The 21610-nt window shown below is 51.9% G+C and overlaps 2 protein-coding genes across 2 annotated transcripts; one reads left to right on the plus strand and one right to left on the minus strand.

Moving 5' to 3' along the window:
* Positions 1-7033: 7033 nt before the first annotated feature.
* CAPNS1 (calpain small subunit 1) lies at positions 7034-13786 on the plus strand (the record flags this gene model as incomplete). Its single annotated transcript, XM_079722919.1, has 10 exons — positions 7034-7236; positions 8165-8198; positions 8478-8567; positions 8736-8793; positions 8891-8955; positions 10441-10509; positions 10611-10689; positions 10827-10943; positions 13049-13107; positions 13292-13786. 10 exons carry the CDS (start codon positions 7034-7036, stop codon positions 13316-13318), a joined length of 801 nt encoding a protein of 266 aa, XP_079579045.1. The 3' UTR covers positions 13319-13786.
* A 723-nt stretch (positions 13787-14509) lies between these two features.
* COX7A1 (cytochrome c oxidase subunit 7A1) lies at positions 14510-16097 on the minus strand. The gene is made up of 4 exons (XM_079723912.1): positions 16034-16097; positions 15239-15325; positions 15032-15116; positions 14510-14634 (listed from the first exon to the last, which is right to left on the minus strand). Exons 1-4 carry the CDS (start codon positions 16046-16048, stop codon positions 14579-14581), a joined length of 243 nt encoding a protein of 80 aa, XP_079580038.1. The 5' UTR covers positions 16049-16097; the 3' UTR covers positions 14510-14578.
* Between the last annotated feature and the right edge of the window lie 5513 nt (positions 16098-21610).

The following is a 21610-nucleotide window of genomic DNA, read 5'->3' on the forward strand; positions in this document are numbered from 1 at the left end:
ATGCAATACCAGCCGCTGTAACAGATATCCCCCTACACACACAGTCCAGTGCAGAGTTTCTGGTTGATTGACAGCAGTCTCCATGATTCACACACCCAGACTCCATACTGGGGCTCCATCATCTTCATGTGCTTGGAATTATCTGCTTCCAGGTGGCAAATAGGAGAAGACAGTGTGGGGACGTTTCACCATTTTCTTTAAAAACATGTTCTGCATGTTCCATTTCTGCTCGTATTGTATTGATGAGAACGTGTCAGTCATGCAGCCACCCTAGATGCAGAGTGGGCTTTGGAACATACTCCTGGACCGAGCAGCTCCCTCCCAGCCACAACTATGAAAATGGACCGTGGGTTTTGGCGGCTCCAGCACTGATCACCCTTTACCAGGTCCCCAGATCCATAACCTCAGGGGAAGCGGCAGGAAAGGGCCATGGGATCCACCAGGCCCATTAAATCCTCCTGTCCCCCCACCAGCTGCCCGTGCCTGACCTGCACCATCCACCACCCTGCCCTTAATCCTCAGGTCAGTGCAGATGGAAGACAGTGAATGTCCAGCACTCTTTCCCCACATTTTTTGAGCCCTCCCAATCCCCACTGTATGTCAGGCTTGATGCTGGAAACACACTCATGAAATGAACACAGTACTGGCTTGGGAGTTGAAGGCAGACAAACAGATAATTACCAAACATTTCCTCTTTTTTTTCTTTTTTCTTTTTGACTGATATTTCATTATGAATAAAGTTGCTGGCAGTAGGGGAAGGGAGAATAAAATCACTAAATTTGCCAGGTGGTGCTGGTATGAGGGAAGGGATGGGATGGAGGAGACTTCAATAGGAGTCATGTGAACAAAAGGGGACTGGGCTTTGTAGGCTTGAAGTAATCCCTTCCGTGATTCATGCTGATCAGAAACTTGATCCCAATGCTAAATTTAGGCTGAATGCAACCTTTGTCCTGGAACTGAGCTAAATTGCTAACTCAATATGCTAATAGCCCACTTGAGTTCATTCGTGAACCAGTTACAAACTTGGGATAATTCAGTAGGTTAACAGGTGGTGCAACCTTAGTGAGGAATAGCCAGACAGCCTAGGTTCAAACCCCAGCTGTGTCACCAGCTGGGCACTGGACAAGTCCTTCTCCCTGGGTATCAGCCTCACTTCTTAATTGAGGCCGATAATAGTACCTACCAAACGATTTTGTGAGCATTAAATGAGCTAGCACACGTAAAGCACTTAAATTCAGAGCCAGGCACGCAGGTAAGTGCTGTATAAGCCATAGGAATAAAAATGCCAATATACAGTCAACAGTTACAATGCTGGCTTCATTTAATCCTCACAGGGGGTCCTGTCCCCAATTTCTTCACTGTTTTCACCTCCCCACCCCATCTTTCCTGGCCCAATTCTGGGGCCACCCTCCCCGAAAGGGGTTCCCAGGACAGCGCCCGCCTCCCAAGTCCCTGCAGGCTCTGCAACCCTAGCCTCTCCGCTGTCCCAGACTCGGGCAATAACCTCTCAGTCGCCACGTGGGGGCAGCAGCGCACTGCTCCGCGCACCGTGCGCGCGGTGCATTGTGGGATGCGTAGTCTCGCTGGCGTTGACAGGTGTCTCCCAACCTAACATGCAAACTACATTTCCCAGAAAAGCATGCGACACCCTCGGTCTAACCTTGTTCACGTCTGGAAGCTGAGGTCTTGCTCCCGCCCTGCGGCGCGGGGAATTGTGGGGTTTGGCTCCCTCGCGGAGGTCGGGGCTGCGCAGGTGCGGGAGGCCGGTCGAACCCGCCGTGGTTTAATCAGAGAGTGAGAACCAATGTCCTCCCTCCCGCGTTCCTGCATCTCCACCGGTCACTCTCCAGGGTCTCGGTTATCTCTCAAGCTGGGTCAAGGAGCGCCCATCTTAAAGGAAAAAATATCCCTTTTCCCCTCTTACCTGTCACCCAACTTCAGTAATTGTCAGCATTTCGCCAATCATGTTCAGTTTTTCTGACCTCCCCCTATTTCTCCCGTCATTAAATTTCAGACAGCAGGGACTTCTCTGGTGGTCCAGCGGGTAAGACTCCGCTCCCAATACAGGGGACCCGGGTTCGATCCCTGGTTGGAGAAATAGATCCCGTAAGCATGCCATAACTAAAAGATCCCGCATGTGGCAACTGCGACCCAGTGCAGCCTAAATAAATAATTAATAATTTAAAAAAACCTCAGGCAACAAATCACCTCATCCAGAAATGTGTTTCTATATGTGTCTCTAAAAGGTGTGAAGTCTTCACATCACACCCTAATTGCAATAATTCTTTAATATGATTTAATATATGGTCAGTGTTATATTATTATATATGAAACAAAGTGGTCAGTGTTATTATATATGAAACAAAGTCCCCATTCGTTTCATGAATGTCTTTTTACTGTTGGCTTGTTCAAATCAGAATCCAAGTAGGGTTCAGGCAGTGCATTTGGTTGATAGAGCTCTAAGTCTTCTACAACTTCCCTGTGGGATCTCCCACTGTCTGATTTGGCTGGTTGTACCCCCCTGTTGTCCTTTAATATATTCCTCTAACCCTGTGTATTCTACAAACGGGTAGATCCAAAAACTGGGTCAGATCCAGGTTCAAGTTTAGGATAAATATACTTTATGGGTGGTATTGAATTTTTCCATCAGGAGGCACATACCATCAGGTTCTGTCTCTTTTTGTGATGTTAAGATCCAATGTTGGCTTTTGTGTTGTCGGCCTGATCCATCCCTTATAAAACCACAGCCAAACTTCAGGAAAGAGGTGCCTACATGGTCCTTACTGCAACCCTCTCCTAACTCCACAAAAACTAAACTCTTTCTATTGCTAAAGCCCTTCCTTGGGACTTCCCTGATGGCGCAGTGGTTAAGAATCCGCCTGGCAATGCAGGGGACACGGGTTTGAGCCCTGATCTGGGAAGACTCCACATTCCACGGAGCAATTAAGCCATGCGCCACAGCTACTGAGCGTATGTGCCACAACTACTGAAGCACGTGTGCCTTAGCGCCCATGCTCCACAACAAGAGAAGCCACCACAATGAGAAGCCTGCACACCGCAACGAAGAGTAGCCCCCGCTCACCACAATTAGAGAAAAGCCTGCACGCAGCAATGAAGACCCAACACGGCCATAAATAAATAAATAAATAAAATTTAAAATAAATGAAAAGTAAAGCCCTTCCTTGTTGCTAAACTCAAGAGGCAACTCTTCACCTCAACTTACTGGTCCTGCAATGACAGCTGGCATTTAGATCTGTGGTTCTCAAACTTTTGTGTCTCAGGACTTCTTTACATTCTTAAGAATCGTTGAGGCCTCAAAGAGCTTTTGTTGGGCTTCCCTGGTGGCGCAGTGGTTGAGAATCTGCCTGTCAATGCAGGGGACATGGGTTCGAGCCTTGGCCTGGGAAGATCCCACATTCCATGGAGCAACTAAGCCTGTGAGCCACAACTACTGAGCCTGCAAACCACAACAACTAAGCCCACATGCCATGATTACTGAAGCCCATGCGCCTAGAGCCCATGCACCACAACGAAGAGCAGCCCGGCTCGCTGCAGCTAGAGAAAGCCCGCGCACAGCAAAGAAGACCCAATGCAGGCAAAAATAAATTAAAAAATAATAATAAATAATAATTTATTATTCTCACAAGTCTATGGATTAGGGACTTCCCTGGTGGTCCAGTGGTAAGGAATCCGCCTTGCAATGCAGGGGACGCAAGTTTGATCCCTGGTCGGGGAACTAAGATCCCACATGCCCCGAGGGCAACTAAGCCAGCGCGCCACAACTACTGAGCTCATGCGCCACAACTAGAGAGAAGCCTGCGCGCCTCAACGAAGATCCCACGTGCCACAGCTAAGACCCAACACAGCCAAAAATAAATAAATAAATATCAATAAAAGAAAACATTGCATTAAAAAAAAAGTGTATGGATTAGCTGGATGGTTCTGCTGATATGGACCAGGCTTGGCTGATCTTGGTTGGGCTTACTTTTGCATCTGTCATTTGCTAGAGGGTCAACTCGGCGCTGGACAGTTACGATGGCATTGTCTGAGAGCACGCGGGGAGAGAGAGAAAAGAACATAAGGCCCCTTGAGGCCTGGGCTGGGAAGTATTATACTGTCCTTCCACCTTATTCTGTTGGTTAATGACAAGGCCAATCTGGCTTCAAAGAGTTAGGAAATGGACTCTACCCCTTGATGTGAGAAACTACAAAGTCAGATTGTACAGGGCAAGGATACATGGAGGGATGGAAAATAGAGCTTTTTTTTTTTTACTGAATTTATTTATTTATTTTTGGCTGTGTTGGGTCTTCGTTTCTGTGCGAGGGTTTTCTCTAGTTGTGGTGAGCGGGGGCCACTCTTCATCACAGTGCGCGGGCCTCTCACTGTCACAGCCTTCTCTTGTTGCGGAGCACAGGCTCCAGACGCACAGGCTCAGTAGCTGTGGTGCACGGGCTTAGTTGCTCCGCAGCATGTGGGATTTTCCCACACCAGGGCTCGAACCCATGTCCCCTGCATCGAGCAGGCGGACTCTCAACCACTGCGCCACCAGGGAAGCCCCTGCACTATTGTTTCTTGACTGCCCCTCCCTTGTCTCTGCATCCCCTCCCTTCCCTGATTAGCAGCTGTTTGAACCTGCCCTTTGGAGCTCAAGGAAGGTCATGGAGGCTGAAGCCTATTTCCTACAAACAAGAAACAGGGGACACATAAAGGCTTCTGTGCCCAGGAGCCCTACAGGGTCCTGCTCGGTTTCAGTAGTGCTCAAGAGTACAGGCTTGGGAGTTCACCCTCAGAATCAGTTTACTTATTTGTAAAATGGAGATAATGTATAGCATCCATCCCATAGGACTGTTATGAGGACATATGACCCGATATACGTAAAGTACTTGGGAGAGTGCTTGGCAGTTATTTTTTTAATCAGTATTACCTAAGGAGAAGCAAGACACAGAGGATAATAGCTACTACTTACTAAGCATTTACTGCTTAATTTTGATAGGGGCCAAAAAGTGGGGGCATGGAAACCTTTGTTCGCATTTTACAGGTTAGGAGATCGTTGCTCAGCTCACTGTTTTGGGATCCCAAATTATTAAGGGCAAAGTCAGGATTCAAACTCAAGCTGAGCCGGCTTCCCGGGGAGAGGCTAAGGGCTAGACAGCGGGCTAGAGAGCCAGACTGCCTGCGGGAGCCAGATTTAACTCCCTCTGAGGAGCCCTGAAAAAGTACTGGGCCTTCACAGGTTGGACGTTGGAAGCAGAGAGCAAGGGAAAGATACCCAAAGGTGGCTTCAGTTGCCATTTTCCCTCTCAGCTGCATTCCGCACCCTGCCCACCACCCGACATTGGGAACATCTAGCCTCAGAAACCAGGCTGTGGCCAGGGGACTCTTCCTGTGTCTGGGCCCCTCTTTAGAGACTGTAAGACTGAGACTACACTTTGGGCCCGTCCAGGAAAAATTATTCTGGTGACCCTGACTCAGGGGGTCAAGGGCTGTGGATGGAGAAGGCACAAGACAGTCCAATTCGTAGGCGGAACTGGAACGCCATCAGGGCTGTGCCGCAGGAACCCCGCCACAGATGCGGGCGCTTGTCCCCGGACTGTGGGCCAAACATAATTCGGGGCCTCCAGATGCTGCTTGTCGCGACAAGGCTAGGATAGGGGACAAGTGCCAAGAGTCCCAAGAGTTCCTTTCCGAGGAGACCGAAAACCAAATCTGTGAGCGGGTGGAGGCTGATTTGGGGGCGAACATTCACACTACAACACTAGGGGGTGACCCTGGGAACGACGAGTCCTCAAGTCACCTCAGAGTTCTCGTCCCCGGTGCCTGCACCTGGAACCAAGAAGTGTAGGGAAAAACCTCAGCTCCTTAAAGCCAGGGCGGTGTCGGAACGCTAGGCACCGGAAACGCAGGACTGAGCCTGCGCGGCCGCACCCCATTACAGGAGGCGGGGCCCGCAGGCACACGCACAGTTTCAATGTCGGCTCTAGGACCGTGCGGATGCCGCTGGGCCGCCCCGCAAGTGCCTAATCCGGCCTCTTCCGCCTGAGTCACCCGCCCCTCCCTGCGGAGCCGGACGCAGCAGGAGGCCCCAGAGCAGCACAGACTAGCGGACCGGCCGACGCGCGAGAGAGGCGGTGAGCGCCCAGTCCGGACTCCCCTTGCACCCCGTAAACCCGGCCCTGGAGGCCTCCAGACCCGAAGAGATGCTCAAATCTTGTCCTCAGGGGTCCACCACACCCACAATCTCAGATTCGAACCCCCAGATCTGTCCGGCCCTAGTTATCCCTCCCCGGGGACTTCCACCCTCCCTCTCAGGATCTAAAATAGGAGCCCATGGATTTGAGAGGTACCCCGTAAATTCAGCCCTGGGTGTGGCCTCCAGGACCACGATCCTGGATCCGTGCTCTCAATTCTAACGGGGACTCCGTTATCCCGGGCCCCGGGGCTCACACTCAATATCTTAGACCCGAACCCATAGACACAGCGATGAGACTGTAATCTCGCTGCAGGTTGTACCTAAACCCTCAAGCCCACATTCTGGATTTCCTAAACTCTGCTCCAGGAGTCTCCAGGCGGAGAATTTCTGATCCACGCTCCTGATCCACGCTCCCGACCGACGCCAAACCCCTAAATCAGTCTTAGGGCTCTGGATCTCAGATTCGAGAGCCAGCTTGGGGCCCCCATCTCGAGAACCCCACTTGACCTGGCCGGTGTCTGGTGCTTAATGATGCCTATGCGTAGACTCAGCCCAGAGTCCTTCAAGCCAGACGCGGACCCTTTGGACCGGGAGGAGGTTTCAAACCTGATCTTGCGTCCCTATGCCACCCAGCCAAGAACTACCTTCCCCCAGAAGCCCAGGCCCCATCCCGAATGGACCCTCAAGCCGCAACCGGAGGATAGGTCTCCGCCTAGAGGCTTCATATCACTCCCCCAAGTCCAGCAGTCAGAAATGCGTATTTCTGTGGGGGAAGGGGCGGGCTCAGGGACGAGACAGCCACCTGACCCCTTTTTCCCTCCTCAGGAATCTTGAGTCACAGCCATGTTCCTGGTTAACTCGTTCTTGAAAGGTGGAGGAGGCGGCGGGGGAGGCGGGGGCCTGGGCGGGGGCCTAGGGAATGTGCTCGGAGGCCTGATCAGCGGGGCCGGAGGCGGCGGCGGCGGCGGAGGCGGAGGAGGAGGCGGCGGCGGTGGTGGTGGCGGAACTGCCATGCGCATCCTGGGCGGGGTCATTAGCGCCATTAGGTAAGGCGGGGCCTGAGGAGGGGCGGGGCCTGGAGGAAGAGGCTTGTCCAGCCAGAATAGAATGGGGTAACCTGGGCACTGACCAGGAACCTTAATTAGGCTGGGCCGGGACTGGGCTAGGAGACCGGCCTTGAGGGGGCCGACCGTAATGAGTTCATGGGGGCGGGGCTTGACATGGGGGTAGTCAGTTGTGGGGACACAATCTGATGGGACCGGCGGGGCTTTGGGAGGTGGGGCTTAATGGGGTTGGCGCCGCCTATTTCCGCTAACCTGGAGATAAACGTTAAGGGGGCGGAGCCAGTGAGGCTGGGTATCACTTCATGGGGGCAAGGCTAGCCTTATGGGCGCGGCATGGCCCTCGTAGGTGAGTCAGTGAGGTGTGCCCGGAAGAGGTCTAACCGTAATGGGACAGGGGAAATGGACTTGAAGGGGCAGGGCCTGGCTGGGAACTGGCTGGTTAAAATAGAAAAATGTCCTGGTGTAGGTAGGGCAGGGCGTCGGTAGGGGCCTCGTTAGTCTTGGCCACTGAGTGTGATCCCTTAAAGGGGTGAGAACTAATGGAGCTGGGGTGGGACCTTGGGAAGACACAAGTGTTCAGAAGCCGTGGCGATGGAGCAAGTTCCTAGACAGGTGGAACCCAGGAGGGTGGGGTCTCGGGAAGCTGGGGCCGAGCTTCTATGAAATGAGCTCTCGTCTTTTGAGGAATCTGCCATTGCGTAGGTGTGCCCTGGCAAGAGGGGGTCCTACCGTGGGGGCACAACCAGGGCAGCGAGGATAGGGACAGGTGAGGACAAGGACTGATGAGGCGGGCGGAGGGAACAGGTAGGTAGGGCGGCGAGCTGGGGGTTGGAGGCTTGGGGTGTGGGGGTTGGTGCTGCCCGTTGGAGGCCCCGCCCCCTGGCACTAACTCCCCCTTGTTTCCCTTCAGTGAGGCGGCTGCGCAGTACAACCCAGAGCCCCCGGTAAGCCACCCTTCACAATCGGAGACCCCTCTTCTTCAAAGGGACAAGGACCCATCCTTGTCCCTTTGAAGAAGCCCCACACTTCTCCTTATGAAATTTATCTCATTAAGTCTCTCCCTTGTAACATCCTTAAACTTAGCTATATCCACTCCCTATTCATTGACCACCTCTCATTCATTGGTCACTCAGCCACCCATCCCACTCTGACTTTCCCACCTAAGGCGGTCCTGGCCAGGACACCCCTCCCCCTACCAGCTCTGAGATCTCTTCCCTCTGCAGCCCCCTCGCACCCATTACTCCAACATCGAGGCCAATGAGAGTGAGGAGGTCCGGCAGTTCCGGAGGCTCTTTGCCCAGCTGGCTGGAGAGGTAAGTAACCTGGGGCCCCCAGAAGTGTCCTAACCCTTCCATGCCTTCCCTCTGGATGCCCTTTACATGTACATTCGACCATGGCAATCCCAAAGTTCCCATCCTCCTTCATGACATGCCCAGACCCCTTTCAGTCTCCCCTGACCCATTCCTAACTTCTCCCCCTAGGACATGGAGGTCAGTGCCACAGAACTCATGAACATTCTCAACAAAATTGTGACCCGACGTGAGTGACTGGGGTCAACACACGGGGCAGGTTTAGAGGTGTGGCGACTGGGGTAGCTGTGATCTCCGGCCTCTGACTTTCAACCTGCATCCCACAGATCCTGATCTGAAGACGGATGGTTTTGGCATTGACACATGTCGCAGCATGGTGGCTGTTATGGATGTATCCTTGAGGGCAGTCTGGCGGAGGCCTTGGTGAAGAGGGGATTTTCTTTTTTGCTTTTCTTTCTTTTTTTTTTTTTTTTTGGCTGTGCTGCATGGTTTGTGGGATCTTGGTTCCCCAACCAGGGATTGAACCCGGGCCCTCGGCAGTGAGAGCAAGGAGTCCTAACCACTGGACTGCCAGGGAATTCCCAAGAGGGGATTTTCTGAGAGCATGATTGGGGCAGTCAATGTGTAGCTTTCATATCCACAGATGTAGACATGTATATATCACAACACACACCCACTTTGGACATGCGGCAATACATAATAACATCAGCTGTCATAACATGTTGCATAGGGTTAAACAAATCCATCTCTGCCCTTAGCAAGGTTACTGAGCCTGTCTGTGCCTCAATTTGCCTCTCTGTAAAATCGGATGAATGACAATGGTGATACCAAATTGGAGTTACATGCAAAAGGTTTAGCACAGTACATAGCACATAAGTGGTCTGTACATGCTAACTGTTACCATGATCTCACCCAGGTAGATTTTTCAGCTCTGAATCTGTTTCTCTGTCACTGGGGTATAATACTGGTGGGACTGGTGTCTTGAGGATGTAGTGACAAAAGTGATGTTCCTGAGAAGCTTAGCACTATCTGACATGTACTTGGTCATTTGATAAGTCTTGGCCATTGTTGCTATTTATTGAGAATTTATCAAGTGCTAACCCCTGAGCTAAGGGCTTTATATCAATATACAGCCCTCTCATTCACTTTTATTTATGTATTTATATATTTATTTATTTTTATTTACTTATTTATTTTTTGGCTGCGTTGGGTCTTCGTTGCTGCGTGTGGGCTTTCTCTAGTTGCCGCAAGCGGGGGCTACTCTTCGTTGTGGTGCATGGGCTTCTCATTGCGGTGGCTTCTCTTGTTGCGGAGCACGGGCTCTAGGCACGAGGGCTTCAGTAGTTGTGGCACGCGGGCTCAGTAGTTGTGGCTCGCGGGCTCTAGAGCGCAGGCTCAGTAGTTGTGGCGCACGGGCTTAGTTGCTCTACGGCATGTGGGATCTTCCCAGACCAGGGCTCGAACCCATGTCCCCTGCATTGTCAGGCGGATTCTTAACAACTGCGCCACCAGGGAAGCCCCTAATTCACTTTTTATCACAAACCCAGCAGGTATTTACTCTCATCACCTTATTTCCTTAGAGTTCTAAGATACCCTTGTTCTTTACATGTCCTAACATTTATAACATTGAATTACTGTTGAAGAATTTTATAAATGAGGAATTCTCCGTGGTTATGTTTAAAGAGAGTCCTTATCATTTAGAAATATAGACTCAAATAAGTATATGGCAAAATGAGCAATGAAGCCACACCCAAGGTGACATGACTAGGGTGGGATGGGAGCTGGGGTTTTAGCCCAGGTTCCCCTGCTTGGCCATTATCATCATGTACACAGTGCACACATCTGGGTACATTTATTCTTAACACCCTCTCACCAGAGTGACACGACCGGCAAGCTGGGCTTCGAGGAATTCAAGTACTTGTGGAACAACATCAAAAAGTGGCAGGTGTGTGCAGCCTCTGAAACTCCTAGCACAAAGACCCCCAAGCCATGAAGATGCCATGCCCCATGATGCTTAGTTGAACCCTGACCTCCTTGTCCCCACAGGCCATATACAAAAGGTTTGACATTGACTGTTCAGGGACCATTGGCAGCAGTGAACTCCCGGGGGCCTTTGAGGCAGCAGGTGTGGCTGGTGGGAACGTGATGGGGCTGGGGGTGGGACTGGTGAGGCAGCCCCCACTAAGCTGGGCTGAGCCTGAATCCTGGGGCTGGGAGGGCTGGGCTGTGTGGCCCCCACACCTGAGAGACAGTCGTTCTCAGGATTCCGCCTGAATGAGCATCTCTACAACATGATCATCCGACGCTACTCAGATGAGGAAGGGAACATGGATTTTGACAACTTCATCAGCTGCCTGGTCAGACTGGATGCCATGTTCCGTGAGTGACACCCCAGCTCTCTTCCTGGGCGGGGATCTGTCCAACTTCCATCCGCCAAGCCTCCTCTGAGCCTGACCCTGAGGTGGGCAATGTTAGGGGCACAGCAGTGACTGAAATAGCCCTAGTTTCTGCCCGCATGTTGCTCACAGTCCAGAGGAGGAGAGGCAGATTACCAGACAGTGACAGCTCACAATGGTTACGGCTGGGATCGGGGAAGCCTAGGCAGTGACGAGGGCTGTGAGGGGGAAGCTCAGGGCAGATTGGGTTTAGATTTGTGACTGGGGGAGCTCTCACAGCTCTTCAACCCTAACAAGGCACCTGATGTAGCTTAAGGGGTCAAGGAGGGCTTCCTGGAGGAGGGAGGGCACATGTGAGTTGAGACCTAATGGATAAGGAGGAGTGACCCCAGCAAGAGGGTGGGGATGAGCGTTGGAGCGGGAACAGCCTGTGCGAAGGCCTAGAAAGGAAAGAGTAGATGGTGCTTTGGATGATTTTGGTTGGACTCGGTTCAGAGTGCTAAAAAGGAAGGAGGTGGGATGGGGAGACATAAGGCTGGGAGGGGTCAGTAGGGGCTGGATCATGAGGGCTCTTGTGAACGTTAATGCACTGAGTCCTTAGGACAGCCCTGCGAAGTGGGAATTATTGTCCCCATTTTCTGGAGGAGGAACCTAGGGTTCAAGGAGGCAAAATTTCTTGTTCACAGCCACTTAGCTAGGAAGTTGCAAAGCTAGAATTTGAACTCAGATTTGCCTGAGAGAGTTGCATAAAAGGAGGCAGGAGCAATGGGCCTGGTCAGGCTGTGCAGGCTGTGAATGGCAAGTTCAGGGGTACTCGGACTCTACTGGGGACAGTGGACAGGGTCCAGGCAGGGGAATGACAGGGTCTCAGGTTCAGCTTTAGGAAGATCTCCCGGCGTCCCAAGAGCCCAGGGAGGACAATGCATTAAGAGCATGGGGAGAGGAAAAGGGGCAGGTATGTCGGGGACATGAAGGGAAGGTGGGAGAGGACAATAGGGCAGATGATGCCCAAAGTCATGTATGAGAGGGCCCAAGAAATGGCCTTGGATTTACCAGCAAGAGGGCCAACAGTGAGTGCAGCATCTGGGGTACCAGGCGAGTGGGCCCTTGAGGGTGGTAACTTAGTGATGAGTGACAGAGAAGCCACAAAGGCAGCATGGGAGCCTGTTTGCCTACAGGTTTGGCTGTGAGTGAGGAACATGGAGTTGAGTTTCAGGGCAGGAGTGGGGACCACACCAGGTTGTAGGAGCAGGAAGTACAGCGCCTCCCTCCGGTAGCCTGCTTAGGCTGGAACCCTGTGGAGCCGGTCGGTGGGAGGCTGGCGCTTGGGCAGAGGGGTGATGGGGAGCATGCAGGTCAGGATATGGAGCCCATTACTGAGGTGGGTAGCAGTCTGGGTTCCAATCCCAGTTTCCTGACGTTTTCGCTGTGTGACTTGGGGCACATCACTTCTCTGCCTTATTTTTTTGTCAGTTTTAAAACAATATTTATTTATTTTGGCTGCGCTGGGTCTTAGTTGTGGCACGCGGGATCTTTGTTGTGGCATGCAGGATCTTTTTTTTTTTTAGTTGTGGCATGCATGCGGGATCTAGCTCCCGAACCAGGGATTGAACCTGGGCCCCCTCCATTGAGAGTGTGGAGTCTTACCCACTGGACCACCAGGGAAATCCCTCTGTGCCTTATTTTTATTTATTTATTTATTTATTTATTTTAAAGTTTTTTTGCGGTACGCGGGCCTCTCACTGTTGTGGCCTCTCCTGTTGCGGAGCACAGGCTCCGGACGCGCAGGCTCAGCAGCCATGGCTCACGGGCCCAGCCGCTCCGTGGCATGTGGGATCTTCCCGGACCGGGGCACGAACCCGCGTCCCCTGCATCGGCAGGTGGACTCCCAACCGCTGCGCCACCAGGGAAGCCCTGTGCCTTATTTTTAAATGACACTTATCTCACAGAATTGGATTAAATGAGTTCATACATGGAAAGCGCTTTATACATTGCTTGGCACAGAGTACTAGCCATTATTATTGTCATCCCATATATTAATATATTTTTATTCTAAAAGCCAATCCCTCCAACCCTTCCTTTCTTCAGGTGCCTTCAAATCTCTTGACAAAGATGGCACTGGACAAATCCAGGTGAACATCCAGGAGGTAAGAACCCCATCCTGGGATGTGGGATCCTAGCAGGGGGCCCCTCCCCTCAGTCCCCTGTACCAGCTCTGGGCTGGGGCTCCCTCCCTCCTATTTTCCCAGCGACCCCTGGGTGAGGGCAGAGAAGGGCTGCTGGTATTCTTAGGTTCCCTGATCCTCACTCTCAGTGCCTTCCTCTCCCCAGTGGCTACAGCTGACCATGTATTCCTGAACGGGAGTCCCAGACCTGCCCCCTCATCGCCTCGCTGTAGGAGTCACCTTGGACTCTTCAGTCTCCCCCAGGGTTGATCCTGTTTGCAGTCACATCTTCATGGCTCCTGCTGACCCACAGGCCTTTCTGTTCTCCCAGCCCTTGGCACCGGATTCTCAGTCAACAACCAGGGCCCAACATGCTTCAACACACCCTGCCCCGGCACACCCATCTCACATCTACTCCATAAACCCTCTTGCTTCTGTGCCAAGCCCAATGTTTGTGTTGCTTGCACACCCCAAGGGCCCTTCTCTCGGTTCTGGGAGGATCACTCCAGTCCCTACACACCCTGGCACACCCCTTCAGTTTCCACCCAGGCAGCTGAACTCCAGGCCATAACAGGCCACATGCCCCAGTGCCTTTGTCTGTATTCTGCTCCCAGCCTGCCAGGCCCAGGCGGAAATAAATGCACCCTAGTTGCTGCTCTGAGATCTGCCTCCTGTTCTGAGAGTTGAGGGGTGTCTCTGGCTCTGTTTGGGGCGAGGGAGTCTGTCTCCGCCTGTCTTCTAGTCCTGGTCTTTTTTCAAATTCTGGATCCCAGTTGAGCTGTAGCCTCATTCTTTTTGGGGTTTTTTTGGCCCTGCTGCATGTGGGATCTTAGTTCCCCGACCCAGGATTGAACCTGTGCCCCGTGCGTTGGAAGCGCGGAGTCTTAACCACTGGACTGCCAGGGAAGTCCCTGTAGCCTCATTCTTGCTCAGATCTCTCACAGAGCCTGTGGAGGCCAAGACTAGAAGCCTGGACCATCTCTGCTTCTGCTCCAAGAGCCATGCTGGTGGGAAGTCTCAGTGCTACCCCAGGTTCTGTCCCCCAAGGCCATGTTTGCCCCTCTCAGCTTCTGTGCTTGAGTGAGTCTGTCCTCACTTGCCTCTGCCTCTGTGTGTCTGTCATACATTATGCTCAGCATCTTCCTTCCCACCCTCTGGCCTTTGCAGGGAGAGGGGCTGCTATCCAGGACACAAAGCCCATCCCATTCCAGGTCCCCAGGCCATGAGGGGCAGCCCAGGGGTGCTGGGAGGGCTGAGAGGCAGCGACATCCTAGGGATAGCCCTGGTCTAGCGTCAGAGACTCAGGGCTGGGGCAATGGTCTGCCCACAGGGCAGAGATCACTTGCTGGTGGAAGGCTGGGAGGTACACACACACAGGACAGAGCCGGGCTGGCTTCCCCAAGAAGCCGGCACATTTATTGATGCTTGTTCAGGTCCTGCAGACTTCTTGGTTTCACTTCTTTTGAGGGAAGGAGGCCCAGGCAAGGAAGTACAGGCTGTAGACAGTGCCTAGGGAGGGAGTGTGGGGGGATACAGAATGAGACCCTAATTCCCTCCCTGAGCCCCCTGCAGACTCCCCAGTCACCATCCTGGATCTCAGCCCTACTTCAGGCTCCAGCTCCCTTCCCAAACTGCACTTCAACTGGGGAAATGCTGGACCTTGATCCAGACCGGGCTTTGGGCTTTCTCCCCAGACCCATCACTAGCCCAGCCGCCCTCCTGGGACAGAAGCCCAAGCCCCAGGGTGCTTCCTCCCTATTTGCCAGCCCAGAGCCCCATACCGTCCCACACCAGCTCAGAACCCAATCCCCTCCCAAAACCCCAGCGCTGGAACCAGCCCCTTCCCCTCTCCATCTCGAGTCCCGCCTCCTCCCGCAGTTCAGGCCGAGCCGGGCCCTGCACTCACCTCCCAGACTCAGAGCCATAGTCACTCGATACAGGATGTTGTCGGTTAGACCGCCCTTCAAGTGCACCGGGAGGTCATTGTCCGCCTGGATGTTGGGGGTAAACGATTGGAAAGGCGCTGCCTACTCGGTAGACCTTTAAGCCCCTGCCTCCTCCAACTCTTCAGGACCAAGCAGGCGGCCCCGGGTCCTCCCCCCGCCCCGCCTACCTGGAAGAGTTTCTGTTTCTCAGCCACTCGGTTCTCGAAGCGGTTCCGGGCGGTTGAGCCAAAAGAGCGTACCAGTGCCTGGGAGACCTGTGGAGAGGGGATGGCTGGGTATTGGAGGCGCCTGGAGGGGTGTCCCGGAGGAGGTCCCGCTGGGGAGAGGGTGTCGGACTTTCCGAGGCTCTGACTCGGGGACGGTCCTATCCCTTGGGAGCGTCTCAAAGGCAAGAGCCGAACTGGCAGCAAGAGTGGGGGAGGGTGTCCTGTCAAGAAAGGCCCAGAAGAAGGGGACTCGTGCCTAGAGGGTCTGGCTTGGAGGTTATCAGGCTGTCTAGAGGGTACTATTGGAAGAGGATTGGACCCAGAAGGGAGAGTCATGTTCTGCGGGCCCAAGTCCCGGAGAGGTTTTTTGCAGTTTCCTGGAGGAGCTCAGGTGCCGGGAATGTCAGGACTGGATCCGGAGTGCCTGGGGGATTTCCCGGCTGCCCGAGAGCTTCGGGGGCGGGGGAGGGGTGTTACGTGCCCGGTGCCTGAGTCCCGAGGTATTACGGGAGCCCTGGATGAAGGGAAGAAGTTCAAACTCGGGGCTTTGGGCCATGTTAACGGGTCCCCGGCTGTCTCAGAAGCTCTTGGACTGGGAGCTGGGGGGAGGGGGCCCCAGGCTTATCAGGAGGGAGTCCCGAGCCCTGAAGGGGGCTCACGTTCCAAGTCTCCAGATCCCGGAATGTTTCGGGAGTCTCGTGTAGGGGCGAGGGCTTCCGGGTTGGGGGCCCCAGCCCGACCCGTGGGGGCCCTCACCCGCAGGGCCCTCATCCTGCGTCCTGCTCTTCGGCCGGAGTCACCTCCCCTCTCCGCCCAAGGACAGACGGTGCCCTCCCCTCCGGGGGAGTCCCAGGCCACGCCCTCGGTGAGCCCCAGGACAGCGAGGTCCCGGCGGCCGCTTTCCGATTCGTCCAATAGGTGGGCGGAGAAGACGCTGCAACCCCATCCCCGCATCCCAGCGCCAAATGGTTGGAGCACCCATCTGTTACTCATCTCGGAATTCTGTTGGTCCGCGTGGAGAGGAAAGCGGTTCCAGAGAATTCATTTTTGGGTTGTTTCTGCGGTGATACCGGCCTGGGGCAAGTGCAAGTCCTCCGTCGGGTCCCTCGGATCTCTCCCTATCCCACTGACGTTGGAGAGCGAGTAAAGGAAGGTAAGATACCAGCTTTCATTATGTCAAGTGCGGTCCTTTTTCCTCCCATGTTGAAACAGATTGCTGTGGCTTTGGCTAAACGTCAATGTTCATTTTGGGTTTAGGGACCATGTAGTATGGAAAATGCACTCAACTCACACCTCATCCAGGTGAGTGATGGGAACCAAGGAAGTAGTAGATTACGCCCGTATCTCATACTCACGGGGGCATATGCTGCTTCCTCACTGAGTGGAATGAAAGGCAGGATAATTTTCCTTGTTTAAATAGTTATTTTTCATTATCTCTCTTGGTTTATTGTGAATCCATGTAGCTGACTCTGCATAAGTTAAACACGCACACAAAATGACTCCGCCGCATAGCCACCATCTTTGCTTCTTCATTCGTATCTTACCCCCACCTCCGCACTCAGTTCTTCACCCTGGAAAACGGTGTAGTTGCTCTATTTATCTGTCTGTTGACTTTAGACTCCACTGCATCCCCAGCACCTGGTGCATGGGTGGATTTTTCTTTTTTTGGCTGCGTTGGGTCTTTGTTGCTGCGCGGGGGCTTTCTCTAGTTGCGGAGAGGGGGGCTACGCTTCGTTGCGGTGCGCGGGCTTCTCACTGCAGTGGCTTCTCTTGTTGCGGAGAACGGGCTCTAGGCACATGGGCTCAGTAGTTGTGGCTCATGGGCTCAGTAGTTGTGGTGCACTGGCTTAGTTGCTCTGCGGCACGTGGGATCTTCCCGGACCAGGGCTCGAACCCGTGTTCTCTGCGTTGGCAGGCAGGTTCTTAACCACTGCGCCACCAGGGAAGTCCCGCATGGGTAGATTTGATAAATATTCGTTGAAGGAAATACAGTATAACCCAAATGTTCTCTAACTTGGTCGCTCCCACCCACTTAACAAAGAAGGACCTCTGCTTCTCCTAGATTCTAGTCATCTAGATATTTCTGGGCATCCCCAGGAAGTGGCCGCACATGTGCTCACTTACCCAGCTGTCCCCTGTTATCTGCAGTCATGTAGGATCAGTATTCAGGGAAGAAAATAGAAACTGCTCTGAGAATTGGATACCAGAAAGTTTGGAAAGGCTGAAGGAGTGCCTTCTAAGCAGGGCTGCTACCTAATTTATGGGGCCTTGTGCAAAATGAAAACGTGGGATCTCTCGTTCAAACGGCAGGAAAAAAAATTGCTGTTAAAAATACTAAAATATAAAGCTTTTTTTCTTTCTTCCATGATTGCTCTTAACCTGTCATGGTGTTTTTAGTTTGCTATTCAATGTCATGCTCCCTAGAGTAAGGGATACCCTGGGGTGAATACAAACTCTCACAGTCACCTGGGGGACCTGCCTTGCAACTTTGTGTGTGCGTACACACACGGCTGCTGGCTGCTGGGTTCTCCTCCTCTCCCCACCAGCCAGTGGACCAACTCGTGCCCTGGCCAGAGGTGGAGAAGTCAAACAAGGCATCTCTCCTTCCCACGGGCTTGCTCCCTACAGGGTGATGCAATTTCCCTTTCAAGAAGAGCCAGGAACCTGGATCAAAGGTGGGCAGGACCCTTGCCCCTGCCGGGTCACCTGCTAAATGTGCCGTGGAGTGCCAACTGAGGAGGGGGTAGCTGCCACTCTGCCCTGCCCTCAGAGGCCATGGGATGTGTGTGGTGGACCTTGACCCTCCCTACACCCAGGCCCCCAGGAGGCAGAAGAATAGGCAGCTAAGAGCCTGTCTCAGGGAGGTGGAGAGTGGTGGGAGGAGAGAATGCACACGGTTCAGGCTCCAAGTCCCTGGTGCCTGCTCCATCGTCCCAGCAGACTTCACTCATAAAACACAAATTCAAAGGTAATGTGAAGAATTACAAGACGGCAGCCACAGAGCATTAAACCTCACGCTTCTGAGGGGAATTCCCTGGAGGTCCAGTGGTTAGGACTCTGTGCTTTCCCTGCTGAGGACTCGGGTTTAATCCCTGCTTGGGGAAGTAAGATACTGCAAGCCTCTCGGCCAAAGAACAAACAAACAAAAACCTACCACACTTATGAGTGTGGGGCTCTGTGCAACTGCACTGGACATATGCCTTGCTTTTAGGCTAGTCCTGTAGGAATGAGTCTCAGGACCTAGGAAAACTGACCTAGAAAAGCTGTTCTCTGATGCTGCCCCTGCAGGGATAGAGTCCAGAACACACCCTGTAGCACTGACCTTGGTCAGGAAGCCCTAGGCAAGAAGCTGCGGCTGCCATCACGCAGGTCTCCTTTAGGAATGGGTTCATCCACTCGTGGGACAAAAGGGCTCAACTTCAGGATAAAGAACCAGCTGGGGGATGTAAGCTCTGCTGCCCTGTGTTAGCATGAACACTTATTGCTATAACAAAAAGGCACCAAAATTCTGTGGTTTAAAGAACACAGAACTTATATACCAACCAATCTCAACATGTGGACTTTATTTGGATCTTGATATGAACAAACAGTAAAAAAAAAAAACAAAAAAAAAAACCCAAACATTTTTGAGACAATTGGAAATTGGGACAATGATTGACTTTTCCCTCAGCATTTTATGAAAAATTTCAAAGATACAGAAAGGGTGAAGAAACCTTCTAGTAAACATTCATATCCCCACCACCTAGATTCTATAATAAATGTTTTGCTACATTTGCTGTATCACATAACTAGCCATCTAAGCCTCTATCAATCCATCAAGCCACATCTTTTTTTTTTTTTTTGGTTGTGCTGCCTGGCACATAGGATCTTAGTTCCCTGACCAGGGATCCAACCCACGCCCCCTGCAGTGGAAGCACGGAATCTTAAACACTGGACTGCCAGGGAAGTCCCCCATATCATTTTTTGATCCATGTCAAAGTAGATTGCAGGTATCAGTACTCTTACTTCAAATACTTCGGCATGTGTGCTTAACTAGACTGCTTGGATATTTTATTTTTTATTTATTTATTTATTTTTATTAGTTTCTGCTTTATAACAAAGTGAATCAGTCATACATATACATCTGTTCCCACATCCCTTCCCTCTTGCGTCTCCCTCCCTCCCACCCTCCCTATCCCACCCCTCCAGGCGGTCACAAAGCACCGAGCTGATCTCCCTGTGCTATGTGGCTGCTTCCCACTATCTATCTACCTTACGTTTGGTAGTGTATATATGTCCATGCCTCTCTTTCGCTTTGTCACAGCTTACCCTTCCCCCTCCCCTGGATATTTTATTATGGTAAATAATTTAAAATTTTATAGCTGTTGTGGTTGTGTTTTTAAAAAATGGATCTCTACACTTTAGAAATACATACTCAAATATTTTTTGGTGGAATGGTATGAGTTCTAGTATATAAATGCCAAGTAAGAAATGTAGCAGCTTAAAACAACAATAAACATTATTTCACAGTTTCTGTTGGTCAGGAGTCTGAGGATGTTTTAGCTCAGCTACAGTCTCACAGCTCAGGATAGAGGTGGGCAGGAACCCACTAGGATCTACCTGTCATGAGTGGGGAGAGAGACTGATTCCAGCCAAGCAGCCTTCCAGAGTCCAGAACCAAGCTTTGGTGTCTCTCTGCTGCCATCTTGTGGCAGGTCTGGAAAAACAGCTCCTCCCACCGCTACCTTCCCACACACCAATCCCTTTTGATGATGTTTTAGGACTTGCTTTTTAAAAACTTCTTACTTTTATCCACCCAGTTGCTGAATAGATCTTGAGTTCAAGATGGTTTAAAATTCGTTAAGTGTGAATAGGAAGAAAAGTCTTCTTTCCTCTGAGGACTCTGCGTTCCTCTCCAGGGGAACCATTCTGTGTTGTTTCTTGTGTATCCTTACAGGGAAAGTTTATGCATATAAAATAAATAAATAAACCCTCCAAATACAACAACAAAACCACAAAAATGTACTCAGCCTCCCCCGGTCATAAAAGGATGATTTGTTCCTGAAATCAGCATATTCATTCAGTAATACTTATTGATCCTGATTTGAACAAGCAATGTGTATATGTTTTCAACAAACAAAAAATATAAAAATAATATGACCCAATGGGGAAATGTGAACACTGCCTGAAAATTTTATTATATGAAGGAATTAATGTTAATTCTTTAGGGGCGATATGGGGCTTAAAACCATATACATGCCCCTGTGTCCCTGATTTTTTAAGTAAAAGGCTTTTGCATTAGTCTCCCAGTCCTCCCTAGAGTCCCAAAAGGCTAACTCAAGAGTTAAAAATGATTAGGAGGGCTTCCCTGGTGGCGCAGTGGTTGAGAGTCCGCGTGCTGATGCAGGGGACTCGGGTTCGTGCACCGGTCCGGGAAGATCCCACATGCCGCAGAGCGGCTGGGCCCGTGAGCCATGGCCACTGAGCCTGCGCATCTGGAGCCTGTGCTCCTCAACGGGAGAGGCCACAACAGTGAGAGGCCCGCGTACTGCAAAAAAAAAAAAAAAAAAAAGAATCCGCCTGCCAATGCAGGGGACAGGGGTTCGAGCCCTGGTGCAGGAAGATTCCACATGCCACAGAGCAACTAAGCCTGTGCGCCACAACTACTTAGCCTGCGCTCTGGAGCCTGCGAGCCACAACTACTGAGCCCACGTGCCACAACTACTGAAGCCCGCAAGCCTAGAGCCCATGCTCTGCAACAAGGGAATACACTGCAGTGAGAAGCCCAGGCATTGCAATGAAGAGTAGCCCCCGCTCGCTGCAACTAGAGAAAGCCTACGCACAGCAACGAAGACCCAATGCAGCCAAAAATAGAAATAAATAAAATAAATAAATTTATTTTTAAAAATGGTACTACTGGATATCCACATGCAAAAGAATTAAGTTGGACTCCCTCACACCATATACCAACCTTTTTTTTTTTTTGCTGCATTGGGTCTTCGTTGCTGCACGCAGGCTTTCTCTAGTTGCGGTGAGCGGGGGCTACTCTTTGTTGTGGTGCGTGGGCTTCTCATTGTAGAGCACGGGCTCCAGATGCACGGACTTCAGTAGCTATGGCGTGCGGCCTCAGTAGTTGTGGCTTTCAGCCTCAGTAGTTGTGGCACACGGGCTCAGTAGTTGAGCCTCGCGGACTCTAGAGCACAGGCTCAGTAGTTGTGGCACACGGGCTTAGTTGCTCCACGGCATGTGGGATCTTCCCGGACCACGGCTCGAACCTGTGTACCCTGCATTGGCAGGTGGATTCTTAATCACTGTGCCACCAGGGAAGCCCTGTACAGTAGTCTTTTAAATCAG

Source organism: Hyperoodon ampullatus (genome assembly GCF_949752795.1).
Source record: "Hyperoodon ampullatus genome assembly, chromosome: 18".
Lineage (NCBI taxonomy): Eukaryota > Metazoa > Chordata > Mammalia > Artiodactyla > Ziphiidae > Hyperoodon > Hyperoodon ampullatus.